This window comes from Puntigrus tetrazona, chromosome 18, assembly GCF_018831695.1.
Source record: "Puntigrus tetrazona isolate hp1 chromosome 18, ASM1883169v1, whole genome shotgun sequence".
In the NCBI taxonomy this organism is placed as follows: domain Eukaryota; kingdom Metazoa; phylum Chordata; class Actinopteri; order Cypriniformes; family Cyprinidae; genus Puntigrus; species Puntigrus tetrazona.
In genome coordinates, this window is record NC_056716.1 from 17,460,338 (window position 1) to 17,477,837 (window position 17,500).

At 38.1% G+C, this 17,500-nt stretch overlaps 1 protein-coding gene across 3 annotated transcripts in view; it reads left to right on the forward strand.

The window, feature by feature from the left end:
* The window catches only part of lrch3 (leucine-rich repeats and calponin homology (CH) domain containing 3), a 25,091-nt gene that overhangs the window by 3,248 nt on the left and 4,343 nt on the right, over positions 1-17,500 (forward strand). The window contains exons 2-21 of one of the 3 annotated variants that reach the window (XM_043216871.1): positions 5,924-6,068; positions 6,948-7,074; positions 7,155-7,260; positions 7,350-7,486; positions 7,987-8,096; positions 9,138-9,231; positions 9,341-9,467; positions 9,548-9,693; positions 9,792-9,862; positions 9,945-9,984; positions 10,076-10,201; positions 11,243-11,290; positions 12,701-12,781; positions 13,656-13,727; positions 14,135-14,168; positions 14,252-14,365; positions 14,801-14,901; positions 15,019-15,156; positions 15,235-15,312; positions 16,283-17,500. The exon at positions 16,283-17,500 is cut by the window's right edge and continues 1,119 nt beyond it. In XM_043216871.1, the coding sequence (XP_043072806.1) occupies positions 5,924-6,068; positions 6,948-7,074; positions 7,155-7,260; positions 7,350-7,486; positions 7,987-8,096; positions 9,138-9,231; positions 9,341-9,467; positions 9,548-9,693; positions 9,792-9,862; positions 9,945-9,984; positions 10,076-10,201; positions 11,243-11,290; positions 12,701-12,781; positions 13,656-13,727; positions 14,135-14,168; positions 14,252-14,365; positions 14,801-14,901; positions 15,019-15,156; positions 15,235-15,312; positions 16,283-16,480 (2,093 nt within the window). In that variant the 3' untranslated portion in view covers positions 16,481-17,500. Of the gene's footprint in view, positions 1-5,923; positions 6,069-6,947; positions 7,075-7,154; positions 7,261-7,349; positions 7,487-7,986; positions 8,097-9,137; positions 9,232-9,340; positions 9,468-9,547; positions 9,694-9,791; positions 9,863-9,944; positions 9,985-10,075; positions 10,202-11,242; positions 11,291-12,199; positions 12,254-12,700; positions 12,782-13,655; positions 13,728-14,134; positions 14,169-14,251; positions 14,366-14,800; positions 14,902-15,018; positions 15,157-15,234; positions 15,313-16,282 lie in introns of all 3 variants that reach the window. The other 2 variants (XM_043216873.1, XM_043216872.1) reach the window with 2 other exon arrangements.

Below are 17,500 nucleotides of genomic sequence, written 5' to 3' on the forward strand. Positions count from 1 at the left end.
AGTAAAGATGCAATGCTGCATTAAAGCCAGACTAAGTCCCAGCTCAAGCATACAGCTGCAATTGCTGCGTAAATGTATTAATGCGCTCGGGTGCCGCTTCAGTGCAGCCTTTGCACGGCAAATGTCGCATTACAGCGTAAATAATAACAGGTTTGTCAGGAAGCATTTTAACACTTTGCTCCACCTGAACGGCGCAATCTAAAGATCTGCTGGCTGTCCGTGTTGAATAATTCATGGTCGGGCAGCTATTGTTGAGAGCGCTTGTAAGTCTCGGCTGACCTGACGTGATGCGTGACCTCATTGCTTTGGCTGCGTTGTCCTGTGAACTGTGCCAAACGCACTGGTCTCCCGCTAAGGACCGCTGTCCCTCCTCAGCTCAGAAGACTCGGGTGTCCTCCTTCAGAAAGAGACTTGTCCCCGCTGACTGTTTGATTAACTTTAGACTCCTATTTAGAAGTGTGTGTGCTGTGTTTAGTGGTAGTTGTGTTCTAGTTATGATGGTTTTCTTCAAGGCAATGGAATTTAATATTTAGATTTTACAGCCTTGGTGGATAGATAGAGGCTTGCTTGTGAGTTTTAGACTCTGTGTTATTGGACTATTGTGATTAATTGCCAATATTAGGGTTTTGTTTGTGAGGATATTTTTGGATATTACTTTCAACTCCTCTCGTGGAAGTCTTGTATTTTATTTTAGTTGTTTATAGTTATAGTTACAGCCTATATTTTTTTTAACTGGTTATTTATTGGTCATAAATGAAATAAATAAAAATCAAATAATATTTATTTTAGTTTGTTGTTTATTTAATTTTAGGCTTTTACTTTATCCATTTTTTTTTTGATATTTGTTTATTTATTGGCTGTTTATTTTTATTTTTATTTGGTCACCTTGTATGAAATGAGATTTAATGGAGCCACATAATTCTAGATTTAAAATATAATCTACGATTAACTTTAGTTTTTTTTACCTTAATAAACCTTTTAGGACTGCAAAGACATTTTTGGGTCCTGTTGTATCTTGTAAATGTAAAGTTTAACCCGTTTTCTTCTTTCTTTTGCAATGTTTTTTTCCTCTCAGTGTAATTCTCAATACTGTCAAAGAGGGGGAAATATCTATAAAAGTCACTATTACATGTAATATATGAAATACTTTTTTGTGATAAAGCAATGGGAATAAAAAGTGTCGATACTGTAGTATTGAATGGAGTTTAGTTTGTCTTTGATTGCTGTTGGATTTTAGAGCTGATGTATTCTATCTTGAGAAAGGTTACCTCTCTCTCTCTCTCTCTCTCTGTCTCTCTCTCTGTCTCTCTCTCTGTCTCTCTCTCTCTCTCTCTCTCTCTCTCTCTCTCTCTCTCTCTCTCTCTCTCTCTCTCTCTCTCTGTCTCTGTCTCTGTCTCTCTCTCTCTCTCTCTCTCTCTCTCTCTCTCTCTCTCTCTGTCTCTCTTTCTGTCTCTGTCTCTCTCTCTCTCTCTCTCTCTCTCTCTCTCTCTCTCTCTCTCTCTCTCTCTCTCTCTCTCTGTGGACTGTGGTCATGTCCGTTTGCTTGCGAAAAGTCAGAGACGTTGCAATTACACACTTTCCCACGCCATGCTTTGTTTCGACCAGAAGCTCTTATATAAGCAGGCATGTCAAGTTCACCGCAGAAGACCTCACGACGAGCTCTTAAACATATACTGGCTTCTGCTCTCAAACACGTCTCGGACAAAGAAAGACAAACGAGCAGGAGAGGAGGTTTTTCTTCGTTCTGTTGTTTCGCATATTGTGTCCATGACAGAGATATGCAACTACAAAAGCAAGAAATTGTATTGTTATGCTGTGTTAAGCGGTGCATTGTTCAGGAAATTTGTCGGTGCTGTTACATTGTGGTCTTGTTAATATTTCATTTAGTGCATATTTTTTTATTAATATTCATTCACACACTACTGATATCTCAAGTTTAAGGTTATTAGACCGTTGCAACTTTGGTGTGACACAGAATATTGAACTGTCAATTTTTATAGTTGCATAGTTGTGTGTGTGTGTGTGTATACATATGCGTGTGTGTGTGTGTGTGTGTACATATGCGTGTGTGTGTGTACATATGCGTGTGTGTGTGTACATATGCGTGTGTGTGTGTACATATGTGTGTGTGTGTGTGTGTGTATATATGCTTGTGTGTGTCTGTACATATGCGTATATGTGTGTATAATGCGTATGTGTGTGTGTATATGCGTATATATGTGTGTGTGTGTATGTATATGTATTTGTGTATATATGTATACACATGCGCATTAGCTCAGTTGATTATTTTTTATTAACGGTATGTGGTTTTGACTGTATTTTACTTCTTGTGTTAAACATTCAGAATGAACTTGGCATCCGTAGCTGTTTTAAAACGATGGCTGTTCCGACTAGAAAAAAATAGGACTCTCTTTATTTTAGACGAGAAATCTATGGCTGGTGTTTGGGGTTGTTGCTTTATCGAAAAGGCTTATAAGAGAGATATTTGATCTGGAAGGAATCCTTGGAGGGAGATGCAGGATTGAAGATTATTGCGGTGAGTCTGTCTGCTGTTGTCTCGCCTCAAGGCCAGAACTGATGACTGTTGTGTACAAGCATGGAGGAAGTGAAGTCATCTGGATATTACTGTCTATATTTGACCGAGGCCACGAGTCAGACTGAAATACCGTCCGGTGCTGTACACTCATAAACTAAAAACGAGAAGCGGAGATGAACGTCACTTGCTCTTCTCCGCTCTGAGGTTGCATAATGTTGAATGGTTTGTAAACAGATCGTCGAAGGAATCAGGGACAAGTGTTTTGGATCCCGTCTAGGCCTGATACGATCCGATCCCGCTTTTTTGCTTGTTTAGTGGGTGTTTCCAATAGCGCCGTGTTTATAAGGTTTGCATGAGCGTCTGAAAACAAACTCCTTGAGCCTTATGGAAAGCAAGAGAGACGCAGAAGCTGCTCGTGCTCAATCTCAAACATCTGCCCGCTGCGTGTGTGCTTCGAGTTCTCCGTAATGGATCCGTGCTGCGTTTTCGGGCTGGTTTTAGGTAGCAGTCAGTGTAGGAAGCAGACGTTACAGTCGGCAGCGCTTCCTGTCTTCCTCATCCCGGATCTCAGCACAGCTGCAACGCTACAAATATAGATCCAGTGTGGATTGGAAAGCCATCAGTGCGTCCACACACCTCCACAAACAACATATACAGGCCTGGGAGATGGCATAGGTTTAGGAAACCCTGTGCCATTTGGAAATTGGCTTCTCGAACTGTGCAAAAACATTTATTTAGTTGTTGCATGATGGTCCGTTAGTATATTCAGAAGAGCCAGAATGCCCATGCTATTTTTTTTTTTAATTCACATTTTCATTGCACTTTTTTTGGCAGTTTTTGCTATATAATAGTCTATCCACAAAATGTAAACGTTCAGAGCAAAAAGCATATTTTTAAAAATGCACATGTATTCATGAAATACTGACAAAATTATTTCAATTTTTTTTTCATTATATATATATATATATATATATATATATATATATATATATATATATATATATATATATATATATATATATTATTATTATTATTATTTATTTTATTTTTTTAATTATTATTATTATTATTTATTTATTTATTTTTTGTGTTGGTAGCTTTAATTGTGTTTATGTAGCCGTTTTCATAGTCGTATAATCCGAAAAATAATTTTATTCAGAAAATATTTTTGTTTAGAAAAAGCTGAAATTTTTTTATTTTAAAGTGCACTTTAAAATAAGTTTTTAAATGCATTTAATCATTTTTATCCTGTGGTTTGTGCTATTCAAATATTCTGAAAATATTATCTGAAAATACTAAAAATCGTTTAAAAGTTCTGAATCTTCTTAAATGTATTTAGAAAATACAGAGAAAATATGTTAAAATAGATGGCGTGCTGTCATTTATGCTATGTTCATAAAATGAACATAGTCCCAACAAACCTGTAAAAAAGTAAATAAACTTTTTAAATAGGTGTTCAGAAAGTACAGACGAAAGCTTTTGAAGCAGCATACATTTTAATTGGCTGTTTATACTATTTGTATATTCAGAAAATGCATACAATGTATTTTTTTTAATTATTATTATTATTTAATTTTTTTTAAACAGTCCAAGTGTTCACATCCAGTAAAGCAGAAAGGTTTATAAAAAACTTATTTTCATTGTATTTTTTTTTTTTAGTCATGATGTTTACATCAGACGCTCTAGAAATGAAATAAGAACAAACTTAAAAACGCTTTCACAGCTGCCGGGTGTTGTCTGAAGCATCTGTAAGACCCGCCGCATCTCCTGTGTGACGGTTGCCTGACGTCTCTCCACGCTGTGCTGTTATTAGCTCTGAATCTGCTGAAATGAGTGAGCACCAGTGAGGATATACTGGCCTCTTTCATGTAAGCCAGAACAGAAAAATAGCACTTATCTCGCTTCTAGTCCAGGAGCTATTTTTGGTGGTCACGGGGTCCCTTGTGTAAGTGTTTCTCCTCTTTAAAGTCTTTGTGTGTGTGCATGCAAATATACAAAGAGTTTCTTAAATATCTGATGAAATCGAACCAAGATTTCAAGGTATTTCCAGAAAAAAGAAGTATAGGGCCCTGATGGGAAATTTTTTCTTAAAATGAACTAATCAAAAGTGTTTCCTTTAGCTTAAATCAGATTGCGATGTGGATTAGTATCTGTAAACATGAGGCCAGGCATCTCACTATAAAACTATAGTAACTATAAAAAATATGGTGAGGAAAAACCAAAGCATTTCATGGGGCCCTAAACATGCAATTTAATGAAAATGATTTTAATTAATTAGACGTGCTTTTAATAAAACTTAATTTCACTGTTAAAAGGACGTTGAGAAAAATTAAAATGGAAAAAAACGCAATGCAGAAAAATTAAAAGTAAAAAAAAAAAAAACAACTGAATTTGCGAAAAAAAATAATAAAAAGGATTTCATAGGGCCCTGGATATATTGATGCGGAAGGCACTTGATTATCCTTAAACATGCACTAAACAGTCATTTGACCATGTGATGAATCTCGTATGGAGTATTGTGGGATTGAAAGCGGTCTGGAGCAGTAAAACACTGTTTATTCAGCACTAGTGCTTTTATTATGACATCTTGTTGCTTTCATTGGGGCCCGCGTCAACAGGAGTGTACTTGATTGATTGATTCTTCATGTATAAATTGGGCATGCGTTTTGTAATTTGGCCGTGCATTTCTTTCCGTTTCCAATGAAATGTAAGAACGCATGTACTCCAGAGTTCCTTCTGCGTTTTGGAATTTGAGCGTGCAAAAAATCTCACAGCTGCAGTTATGCATGCGTTTCATCGGCTGTTTTGTAAGCCACCGGTCATACAGGGTTCCTGTGGGTCCTTTTAAAAGTCTTATTTGTATCATCTTTAAGGTCATAAAAAGTCTTATTGTACAAGAAAGTCTTCATTGTGTTTCAGGAGGTCTAAAACTTGGCCATGGACGCTTGAACTTTATATATATATATATATATATATATATATATATATATATATATATATATATTTATATATATTAATATTAATATATTTTTATATATTAATATATATATATATTTATATATATTAATATATATATATTTATATATATTAATATTAATATATTTTTATATATTATACAAACTGCCAATGTCGTGATTGGCAGTTTGGCTTGCAGCAATGAGCCTTAATGTATTCTGCGTATAATAACATTCAATAGCAGTAATAAAAAAAATGAACATTTTGTCATTTCCCTGACCTGAAGTAGAAGAAAGGTTGGAGAGCGTTCTCGGAGAGCATCTTTCCAGCCAAGAGCTCATCAAACACACCAAAGACAGGTGTGCAGCCGTCCCGGATGCCAGACACGCGTCTCTCATCGTCTCTTTCTCTCTCTGTTATCTGTCCTCTCAGATCTATCACGAAACCGACTGACGGAGCTGCCGGTGGAGGTCTGCATGTTTGTGTCGCTGGAGAGTTTGAACCTGTACCAGAACTGCCTGCGTTCGCTTCCAGAGAGTCTGATCAACCTGCAGTCGCTCACCTACCTGAACATCAGGTCAGACGCGGCGTTCGTGACGTTGCGCGCAGATATCGGCATTCAACCGTTTTAAATGTTACCGCATCTAAACGACGTGGAGTTCTGGAGACGTGAAAAACAATGATTGGATTTGATAATAAAAAGCATCGAGAATTCATTTGTTCTCACTATTCACGATTTGAGATTAAACCCATCTATTATCAAAAATGATCTGGAGGATCATAAAACAAGAAAACACTAATCCCACAGGTTTATTTTAAAAGTCACGTCTAGAGACCAAAATCTAGCAGAGAAGACAGATGAGGGTTTAATAAGATCAGCAAGAAACCAATTATTATTATTACCAATATTATTATTATTATTATTTTTTTACTATTGTTGTATGTAATATTTGGAACTGGCTTTTAGTTTTAATTCCAGTTTTAATTTTAAATGTAGCAATTATTTTATTTTTTTAGTTTTCAGAAGAACATTTAAAAGTTGTTTACTTTTAGGTTTTTCCAGCTAATAATTTTTTTTTTTTTTTTTCTGTTACAAATTACAATTTTGGTTAACGATAACACAGAGATGAGAGATTATAGCAAAACTGAATGACATGGATAAGATGATTGAAAATGGAAAAAAAAAAAATATATATATATATATATATATATATATATATATATATATATATATATATATATATATATATATATATTAAATAAATATTAGTTAAATATATATTTAAATATGTTTTTAATAGTTTTAGTTGACAATAGCAACACTTATCATCCAGAACTCTTTAGTAACTACATTACCCTTCCCAGGTTATTCAAGTGGAAGTACCGCTCATATTCTCTTAAACGCAGTCATTGGAGGCTGCGGTGTGTCTGATTTTCTCTGGTTTGTCCTCTGCAGTCGGAACCAGCTGTCGACTCTCCCCGCTCATCTGTGCCGCCTGCCGCTCAAAGTCCTCATCGCCTGCAATAACAAGCTGGTATCGCTGCCGGAGGACCTGGGCAAACTCAGACAGCTCACCGAGCTGGTGCGTGGACCCTCGAGCTCCGCCGTCCTCATTACGTTTGCTCTCACTCGTGCACGTTACTCATCAGTTCTCTCTCTCAGGACGTCAGCTGCAATGAGATCCAGACGCTTCCTCCACAGATCGGTCAGCTGGAAGCCCTGCGCGACCTCAACATCCGCAGAAACCACCTCGTTCGGCTGCCTCCGGGTCAGAAACGCAAACACCTGCGCCTGAATGTAACGAGTGCCATTTTTCTGTGTTTTAACGAGTGTCATTTCTGTGTTCATCGGTTGCAGAGTTGGCCGAGCTGCCGTTGGTCCGGCTCGATTTCTCCTGTAATAAGGTCACGACAATCCCGGTATGCTACCGCAATCTCAGACACCTCCAGAGCATCATTCTGGACAACAACCCTCTCCAGAGCCCGCCTGCACAGGTAACACTCACCTCTGATTTTATCTAAGAAATGCATCGCTTCATAAAAGTAAAAAGCTGTTTTATTGATTAATACGTATATCCAATATTCTGTGTTGTTGTTAAACGTTAAAAAGTTTTCATACACTATATTTCAAGCATTTTTCTTATTTTAATTCATTTGTGAATATATTCAGTGGTTTTTCATGAATATATTTTAAAACATTACAATGTGTAACATTTTACCAGATTTAGATGTACTCGCTTTTATTTGTTCCCCTAAATTATGCTGTTTCAATGAATGTTTACATTTTGTGAAACTGTTCAACTTTAGCTGTCGAGTTATCCACTAGCCTAGTTAATAATAGTTTAGTTTATAAAACAAATACTCTGGTATAGGATCGTGTTGCCATCAGCAGATGCTCCCAGATTTTCGGGATCAGATCGGATCAGAAAAGTGCTATCATTGCATCCCTGATTAAACGTTCGGATCACTTTTCCCGATTTTCTGTCGTCTTCCAGATTTGTATAAAGGGAAAGATCCATATATTTAAATATCTGAACATGGAGGCATGTAAAGCAGCGTCAGACCTTCCAGACTACGACAGAAGACCGCTGCCTTTCGGATCCTGGTAAGAACTCGTTTCGTGAGCATAAACTCCTCCTTGCCTTTCGCTCTCGCGCCCACATCTCGTTTGAGCCGGTGTTTATCGGCCGTGTCTCTCAGAGGACGCACAGAACAGAGATTCTGCAGATAAGAAGGGAGGGAAAGGAAAAGACACAGACAGAATGAAAGCTTGGATTGATTGGAATGAAGGTATGAAGAGACAAGAGATTGCAGCATAACCGGATGACGGTAGATGAGAAGATGTAGAGATCAAACTTCTCTGAAAAGTTGACAGAAACTTATTTGTGGCTCTTGTGTACAAGGAGACAAAGTAGTTCTCAAGATGTTTGGGGTAAAAGGACTGTCTTTATAAGGATACAAGTGGTTAAAAATTATGTTATGTAAAATGGTGCTCTTTTCTGGTTAATCAATTGTTTTTGGTGGCAAATAAAATATTAAATAAAATAATAATAAAATGCAAAGTAAAAAAACAAGGTGAAACAAATGGGTGAAAAACATCATCAGTGTGAGAAGTAAAGATGTAAAATAAAACATGCAATGGAAAAAACACAACGGAAATAATATAAAAGGCTAAAAAAAAAAATTGTAAATGTAAAGTAAAATAGTTGAGGCAATGTAAAGTAAAATAAAAAAAATAAATGGGTTAAAAACATCATCAGTGTGAGTGTTTGACCTAAAAAATCAAAGTAAAATAAAACATGCAATGGAAAAAACACAACTGAAATAATATAAAATAAAAAAATAAATGATTGAAAGGCATCAACTTAAATTGCTAAAATATAGAATAAAAATAAAACGGTTTAAAAAAACTAAAAAAAAAACCTACAGACTTGAGAGAAATTAAAATAAAATCTAGAATATGAAATACAAAGAAGTTACATTTTAAAATAAAGTCATCGAATGTAGACAATACCACAGAATTGCATTGGAAGAGACGTTTTGCGTTCATCTCTTGTAGATGATATGGATTTCAGGCCTTTAGCATTTCTTTCTGTGAAAGCTCGGCTGGTTTGACGTCGCTGTCTCTGGTCTGTCTGTGTCTCAGTGCGGAGGATCTGTATTCTGGCCGGCCGTACGGAGCTCTGGACTCCGGCTTTAACAGTGTGGACAGCGGAGACAAGAGGTGGTCCGGAAATGAGGCAAGTGCCGTTCTGATCGCTCAGTCAGCGGTTATTCTCCAAAACCTATCACTCCTTTCACTCCTTTCACTGTCCCGTTCTGCCTTTCCCCCTCTGCCCTCCATTAAAGCCTTCAGACGAGTTGTCGGACCTGCCTTTAAGAGTTGCGGAAATCACCAGGGAGCAAAGACAGCGACGGGACCGAGAAAGAGAACGCGAGGATCACCGGACAGGGTCCCACATAACCAACGGCACATGTGAGATGACATGCACGCCGATGAAGCGCTGTAGTTCAGGAGTTTACATGTTCACGTCACCTTGTCGTCTCTTTCTAAAGTGGAAGCGGAGCTTGAGCAAATAGACTTCATCGACAGCTGCGCGGCGGATGATGACGACGAAGATGGGCGGAGCCGGAGAGGGGCGGAGCCTGTCAGCCTCAGCTCGCAGTTTATGGCCTACATCGAAAGACGGATCACCAGAGAGGTTCGCGCTACCAATTAATGCTTGATCTGATCACTTCTAATCAACGCCTGTCGGATTTTGTTAAGACGAGGATGAAGACAGCTCTGCTTTGTTCCTAGGGTTCGCCGGTGAAGACCAGCCCATCCCGAGACTTAAGAACCGATGATCCAAGACGCCAAACCTCCTTACGGTACTGAACTAATTCAACTTCGAGTACGCTTAAATAAAAAGTAAACTATCTTTGCCTTCGCTAACAGCTGTTGTCTCTTTAGTGGTGGGACAGAGACAGCATCTTCATACGCTCACAATCAGGTGAGAGCCGCGGGACGTTCACCTCTCATTACACGCTCAATGAAACGTGCTCTGGAGTTACTGTGTGTGTGTGTGTGTGTGTGTGTGTCAGCGCTCCGGTTCTGGTGGCGGCGTGGAGAGAATGAGACGGGAAGCTCAGCTGGCGGCGCTGCGGTACGAGGAGGAGAGACAGAAAACCAGATCCGTGCAAAGAGACGCCGTCATGAACTTCGTCAAGGTACGATCATCAAAAAAAAAAAGAGCCGGAAACTCTTGAAATTAGAAAAAAGCCGCTAGAGCGTGATTATAAATCCTGTTAGGCGGTAAAAGCAGTACCTGTTTGCTGTCATATCTAAAGAAGATTCGTCAGTTACTCACCCTTTATAAGTTTCTTTCTTCTGTTAAATATTATTTTGGAGAATGTTGGTAACAGTTGATGGTACCCATATTATGGAGGGAAAAAAAAGTCGATGGATGCCATTAACTGCTTGCTTACCGATGATAATGTTTAATTTTATTTATCGTTCACATCTGTATTTAACCTCAGAATGATCGGAGTGATGCCGAAGTCAGTGACGCTTTACAAAGAGTCATAAAACAGTGAAGAATACAAGGATTTATTCATCTTTGTTAACGTTAGTTAACGTTAGTCGTTCATTGAAGTCAGTTTTGAATACCGCTGTTTGAGTGTGATTTACAGTTAAAAACAGCCGAAATTTAGAAAAGTAATCGAATGAAATCAGGTATATTATTTTAATAATGTCATTCAAAGCCTTTTATCCAAAATCAGTATTTGAGCAAGTGCTTAACCAGCTAATTAAAAATCTGTTTAAAAACATACGAAGTGCGTGTGAATGAAATTAAATTATATTCCGTTTATATTTGTAGTTAAAAAAGCCGCCAGTTTGAAGGGAGCGTAGTTTGCTTTTTTGTGTTGAACGAATTTCTTGTACTTATTGTAATGTTTTCTCTCAGTTTGACCGATGTGGCAGACCTGTAATTGTTCAGATGGCAATATCCGGTGAAAACTCTTATTCGAGTCGTATATTTACGGTTTAGAATCACCTCAAAACTTTATTAACGTTTTCAAACATAGATGCCGACAAAGAGGCAAAAGCTTTAAATAATTGCACTAAATTACATTTTCAGTTTCCCTGCAGTTCACACGAGATATTCTGAAGGGCGATTAAGTGATCTTTAGCGATTAGAAACTCTCCCCAGATGTGTCCGGCGGAGCTTCTAGAGATTGGAAATAATGGTTTTGCCCTTCTGTTTTCAGCACAAGTCGTCTCAGAGCCCCACGAAGCTCAGTCCGACGGACAGCGAGGTGAGTGTCTCCTTCACATTTACACCATCACTTCCTCTCTGTCCATCACGTCATCCTGCTGTGTGTGTGAGTGTGTGAGTGAGTGAGTGTGTGAGTGAGTGTGTGTGTGAGTGAGTGTGTGTGTGAGTGTGTGTGTGAGTGAGTGTGTGAGTGAGTGAGTGTGTGTGTGTGAGTGTGTGTGAGTGAGTGTGTGTGAGTGAGTGTGTGTGTGAGTGAGTGTGTGTGTGAGTGAGTGAGTGAGTGAGTGAGTGAGTGAGTGAGTGTGTGTGTGAGTGAGTGAGTGTGTGTGAGTGAGTGAGTGTGTGTGTGAGTGAGTGTGTGTGAGTGAGTGTGTGTGTGTGAGTGTGTGTGAGTGAGTGAGTGTGTGTGTGAGTGTGAGTGTGTGTGTGTGAGTGTGTGTGTGTGTGTGTGAGTGTGTGTGTGTGTGTGTGTGTGTGTGTGTGTGTGTGTGTGTGTGTGTGTGTGAGTGTGTGTGTGTGTGTGAGTGTGTGTGTGTGTGTGTGTGTGTGTGTGTGTGTGTGTGTGTGTGTGTGTGTGTGTGTGTGTGTGTGTGTGTGTGTGTGTGTGTGTGTGTGTGTGTGTGTGTGTGTGTGTGTGTGTGTGTGTGAGTGTGTGTGTGTGTGAGTGTGTGTGTGTGTGTGTGTGTGTGTGTGTGTGTGTGTGTGTGTGTGTGTGTGTGTGTGAGTGTGTGTGTGTGAGTGTGTGTGTGTGTGTGTGTGTGAGTGTGTGTGTGTGAGTGTGTGTGTGTGTGTGAGTGTGTGTGTGTGAGTGTGTGTGTGTGAGTGTGTGTGTGTGAGTGAGTGTGTGAGTGAGTGTGAGTGAGTGTGTGAGTGAGTGTGTGAGTGAGTGAGTGTGTGTGTGAGCGTGTGTGTGGCACGCTGTAGTCATATTCGTACTGTCCCACCCCAGAGTCTGTACCCCTCCAGACGGTCCACTCACACTGATGACTCCGCCCTCTTCATGGTAAGAGCCAATCAGCTCGCATCATGCGTCATCCTCTGCATCATCTCCTGTGTGTTCACTTCCCTTTACGGATATCACTGTTGTGCTTTCTAACTTTGCGTAATGTATTAACACGATTTAAGGTTATTTCTAATCGAAACTGCTTTTCTAATCCATGTAAGCTGTTAATAACCTTTAAAGTTGCACTCAGTAATTAAAGTTTACGTTTATTTAATTGATTATTTGATACATGCTTTAAATGGTGTTCACTCACAAGAAAGATGCGGCCAGCCTTATCTTGCAATTTATAGTTCTTACTGTGTAATTGCTATTAAAACTTGCTGAGTGCATCTTTAATATTAGATCAGCTTTTCCCGGCGAGCATCTTTAACACGCCCGCCCTGCTTCTTTTTGCTTCCTTTCCTGTCTTTCTCTCTTTCTCTCTCTGTCATGTTGGTTCTGTGTCAGAGTGAGTTTGAGCCCCTACTGATATTTGAGATAGACACAGATACCAACACTATAAAGAAGAGGCCAGACCCTCACAAACAGGTGAAAGACACACAGACATGTTTTCTAGCGGTCTAAATGGGGATCTACCAGACACTGCTGTTGATTAATGCTGATTCATAATTAGTATTGCTCTTAATTAGGGTCAGGGATACGAATAAACCCCTTTGTATTAAACTTTTGTGTGCTGTTTTCATTTAATTTATTTAAAAAACAATTTGAGACAGGAGATGACCTGAGCTTAGTATGCATTTTTTAAAATGGTTTTTCTCTTAAAAACAGTTGTAAACTTTTAAATAAATATTTTTTTTTATAGCCTTCATTTTATTTGTGTAGCAATTAAGCTTATAATGCATTGATTTTTTTTATTTTAAAATTAATATTAACAGTAAAACAGTAATTGTATTTTTATTTATTTGTTTGGTCCTCCTCCATGATTATATTTTTAATAAATGCAATAATCTTATAGTTTAGAGTATTTTTTTTTTTTTTTTTTGGCCCTGAAGATGACATGTCTCTAGTTTAATTGTTGTAGATGCAAATAAGCTTTTTATGGGGTTTTCTTGGTTTTATTCTGAAAAAATTAAATGCAAATTATATAATAATTTATTATAATATTACAGAATTTACTATATATATATAAAATATAAATATAAAATATATATATATAAAAATATATTATAATAATTATTATTTTAAACAAACGGATTATAATCCCTAATGGAAAGCATTTAACTTGCTTTTTTTTTTTTCAAGAAATAAAACTTGCTGCAGTATTTAGATTTTTGATCTCATCTTATTTGAACCTTTTACTCTTCGACTCTTCCAAACCCTTTATTTATCTCCTGATTTCGCTCCTGTGTTTCCCCTGGTCTCATGTCTCTCTCTCCCTCTCTGCATTGCTCTGGCTGGCTAGTCTCTCTCTGCTGTGCCGCTGGATGGCTGTGTGTCTCCCTCTTTATCCGTCGCCTCCTCCTGTTCACCGCAGGTACTGAACCGCAAGAGCCTGGAGACATCTGCCTGCAACACTTCATCTCTATAAATGCAAATGATCTTATTGTGGATGAGTTTGCTTTAAAAATTGACTACACAAAGATACTGCTGGTGCATTCAGGTCTTACTCCCTGACATTAAGTAAAGAATGAGTTGACCGCGATTTATTGTTTTTAATTGAGGAAATGATGCCGTTTAGGACACGGTGTGAGATTGCCGCTGATGCATTTTAGTTTAGGGTTTGGAGGTTCTCGCATAGAAAACGTAACGTTAAAATGAGGGCGAATCTCGCAAAAAGGGATATCTGTGCCGGATGTCTTTAAGTGCATGACACAGACTGCTCAGCATTCATGTTATTTCCACTGATACGACATTTTTGTTTTTTCCTCTTTCCTTCTGTAGCAAGGTGAAGACTATGGCTCGCTGTCACCCACCGGTATGTGTTCTTCCTCTTTCCTTCTGTGTAGTTATTTAATTCTTTACCCCACATCTCATTGTGTTTTTCTGCTGGATCCGTAGCCCTGCAGTCTCCGTCGTACCCCAGCCCAGGGGCCCCGTCCCCGACCCGCGGCCCCAGCCAGAGACCCGAGAGTTACCTGTTCCGCCTCAGTCAGCGAGAAGAGAAGAAAAAAGGTTTGTTTCACGCACGATGTCATGAAAAAACGCACACTTGCCCTCCTCCTCGGGTGCGGTTTTGGCTACTTGAATCATTTCTATGAGTGCAATTATTAATGTTTAAGCATGTAATGATATCCTGTGGAATCGTGTGCTTCTAGTTTTATGGCAGCAGTTTAGACGAGGAGCTTTTTTTTAATTCTAACATGACAATGCTTCTGTGTGTAAGGCAAGTTTAAAAAAGAAATATGATACAGTCACAAAGCTACATTTTTCTAAACAATTATTTTGCTAAAAGCACATCAGGTTGCTAAAAATTAAATGAAATAAAAAATAATAGTAATGCTATAGTAGTTAATAAATAATACTAAAATAAAGTGCACTATAAAGTGGGCAGTCACTGTTTGCTCTTTATGTGTCAATCACGGCTCCTGATTGCTGTTTGTTTTGCAGGAGATTCAGGCACACAGAAGGCGGAGCCAGTTGAAACCACTCCCACACAGAGCCCCGCCCCCACAGGAGAGGAGGCAATGCTGATAGAGCAGCTGAGAAGGGTTCGTCAACAAACTGCTTGCATTATCTGATTGATTATATATACATACATACGTGTGTTTGAAGTTTAGTAGCATGTAAATATTTAGTCCTTTTTTGTCTTTTTTGCAACCCTGTAGAATATCGAGTGCCGCCTCAAGGTGTCTTTACCCAGTGATCTCGGGGCAGCTCTGACTGACGGGGTCGTGTTGTGTCACCTGGCCAACCACGTGCGTCCCCGATCCATCCCGAGCATCCATGTTCCCTCACCGGCGGTGGTGAGCCTCTCTGGGATCGTTTTAGCTTTTGCGCACGTGCGTAGCGTTGCGTCGGTTTCAAGCTTTCTCTCTTTCCAGCCCAAACTAACGATGGCCAAGTGCCGGCGAAATGTGGAGAACTTCCTAGAGGCCTGCCGAAGAATTGGAGTTCCTCAGGTATTCTTTAAAGCCAAATTAACAAACAGCTTTTATTATTGTGAGCCTGGAGCACAAAAGCGGTCACCAGCAGCACAGGTATATTTGTAGCAAATGCTAAAAATACATTCAGGAATATTGGTCAAAATGATAGGTTTTACTAAATTTCCTTCCATAGATGTATTAAAACTTAATTTTTGATTTGCAACATGCAATTTAGACAAGCTTAAAGGTGATATCTCAGTATATATATTTAATTTTTATTTTATTATTATAATTTTTTTAGCACTTTCAAATGATTTTTGATAAATCGCATCCAAAATAAGTTTTGCACAGTGTACATTATTTATATATATATATATATATATATATATGATATATATATATATATATATATATATATATATATTAAAAATATATATATATAAAAAAAATATATATATATATATATATATATAAAATATATATATATGTATATAATATATATATAAAAAATATATATATATATTTTTTATATATATATATTTTATATATATATATATATATATATATATATATATATATATATATATATATATATATATTAGACACACACTTCTACATAAAGTGTTACGTTATACATTATTTATATTATGAATGTTTACACACACACGCACATATATGCAACTTATTTCGGATGTAATTAATCGCGATTAATAATTTCAAACAGCCGCATCTCAGCCGAATATTGTCCGATTGCTTAATTTAATTATAGTTATTATAAATCACAATTTCCAAAAATGCACAACTGGCTGGCTCAGTGCTCCGGGGTGACGTTTGCTTCAAACCTAACACCTCTTGCTGTTTCCTCTAGTGCCTTCAAGTCTAATGGCTAACACTACTAACTCTCTCTCTTTCTCTCCCTCCATTTCCTTTCGATTTAAAACCATCAACCCTTCATTGTGTTTCATTTGAATGCTCCTTTTCCTCCCGGTCTCGTCTCTGTGCTCAGGATAGTTTGTGTTCAGCGGGTGACGTGTTAAAAGGGGAGGTGGCTTGTGTGTTCAGGCTGGTTGAGGCCTTGCTCTCTCTGGCTCCGCCCACTCTTCGCTCGCCTCCTTCTTCCCAGCTGGCTGGATTCGCTCTCTTCTACCTGTCAATCATGTCGCTGCTATGCGCTCTCTACTGCCACCTGGTGCCAAGCATTTGAACCGCGCTTCCATGTTGATCACTGCACTGAAATAAAATAGCCACTTGTTTGTCTTTGTGCAGAATTACACATTAGCCGGTGTTTATGCGCACAGACGTTACGTTTATAGTGTTTTCTAGCACACGAAAGCGATACTTCGCTAAGCCCCGCCCCCTCTGTGTAAACGTTGCTTTGCTTTATAAGATTGCGTTAATGCATATTTGATACAGTTTGTTTTAATGGTGCTATTACATGCACTGGAAACAATTGTGATTTCTATTCCTTTATTTGTGTTATTTATTTTTACAAAAATACTTTTTTTAAATTTAATTAAAATTAAAATTAAATTAAAATAGTTTTTTTTTTTTTTTTTTAGATTTTTTATATTTTGGGAAGAAGTTTCTTCTGCATTTGTTTGACCAAAAAATAAGTTTGCTTAAAATGTAAATTAAAATGTGATTTTTTCAGGATCATTACTAGAAATCATTCTAATATGCTGCGCAAGAAACATAGCATTTTCTGACTATTAAAAACTTTTTTTTTGTGCAAACTGCAATGCATTTAATTGTTCAGGAAACTCTGATGAATAAAAAAAAAAGTACAGCGTTTTGCTTAAAATACAATGCCTTTGCTGTCAATTTTGATCAAGTTAACGCTTCCCTGCTAAATAAAAGTGTGGTTAAAATGAAGCGAAATACACGTAACTCTTATTTGATGATTTATAAACCGCTGCTAAGATAGGATTGGCCAGTGATGTTCCAAGGCGGGGCTTAGCGAACAATCCAGTGTTTCTAGGCGTGTCTTTGAGTGTGTAGAGAGCACGTTTCCGTAGCGAAAGTCAAAGCTCCATGGAAAAGCACAAAGTTGGGCGGATTCGCCCGTTCAGCCTTAAACAAGACGACAGAACAAGCTGCCTGCTCCGGGAACGAGCCCTTTATTTGGCATCAGCACCGCTGCACTCTTCCCCGAGGTTTGCCGAAGCGTGCTCCGAGAGGCTTTGAGTTTGCAAAATGGATGCCAGACCATAACCTCCCCGTTCGA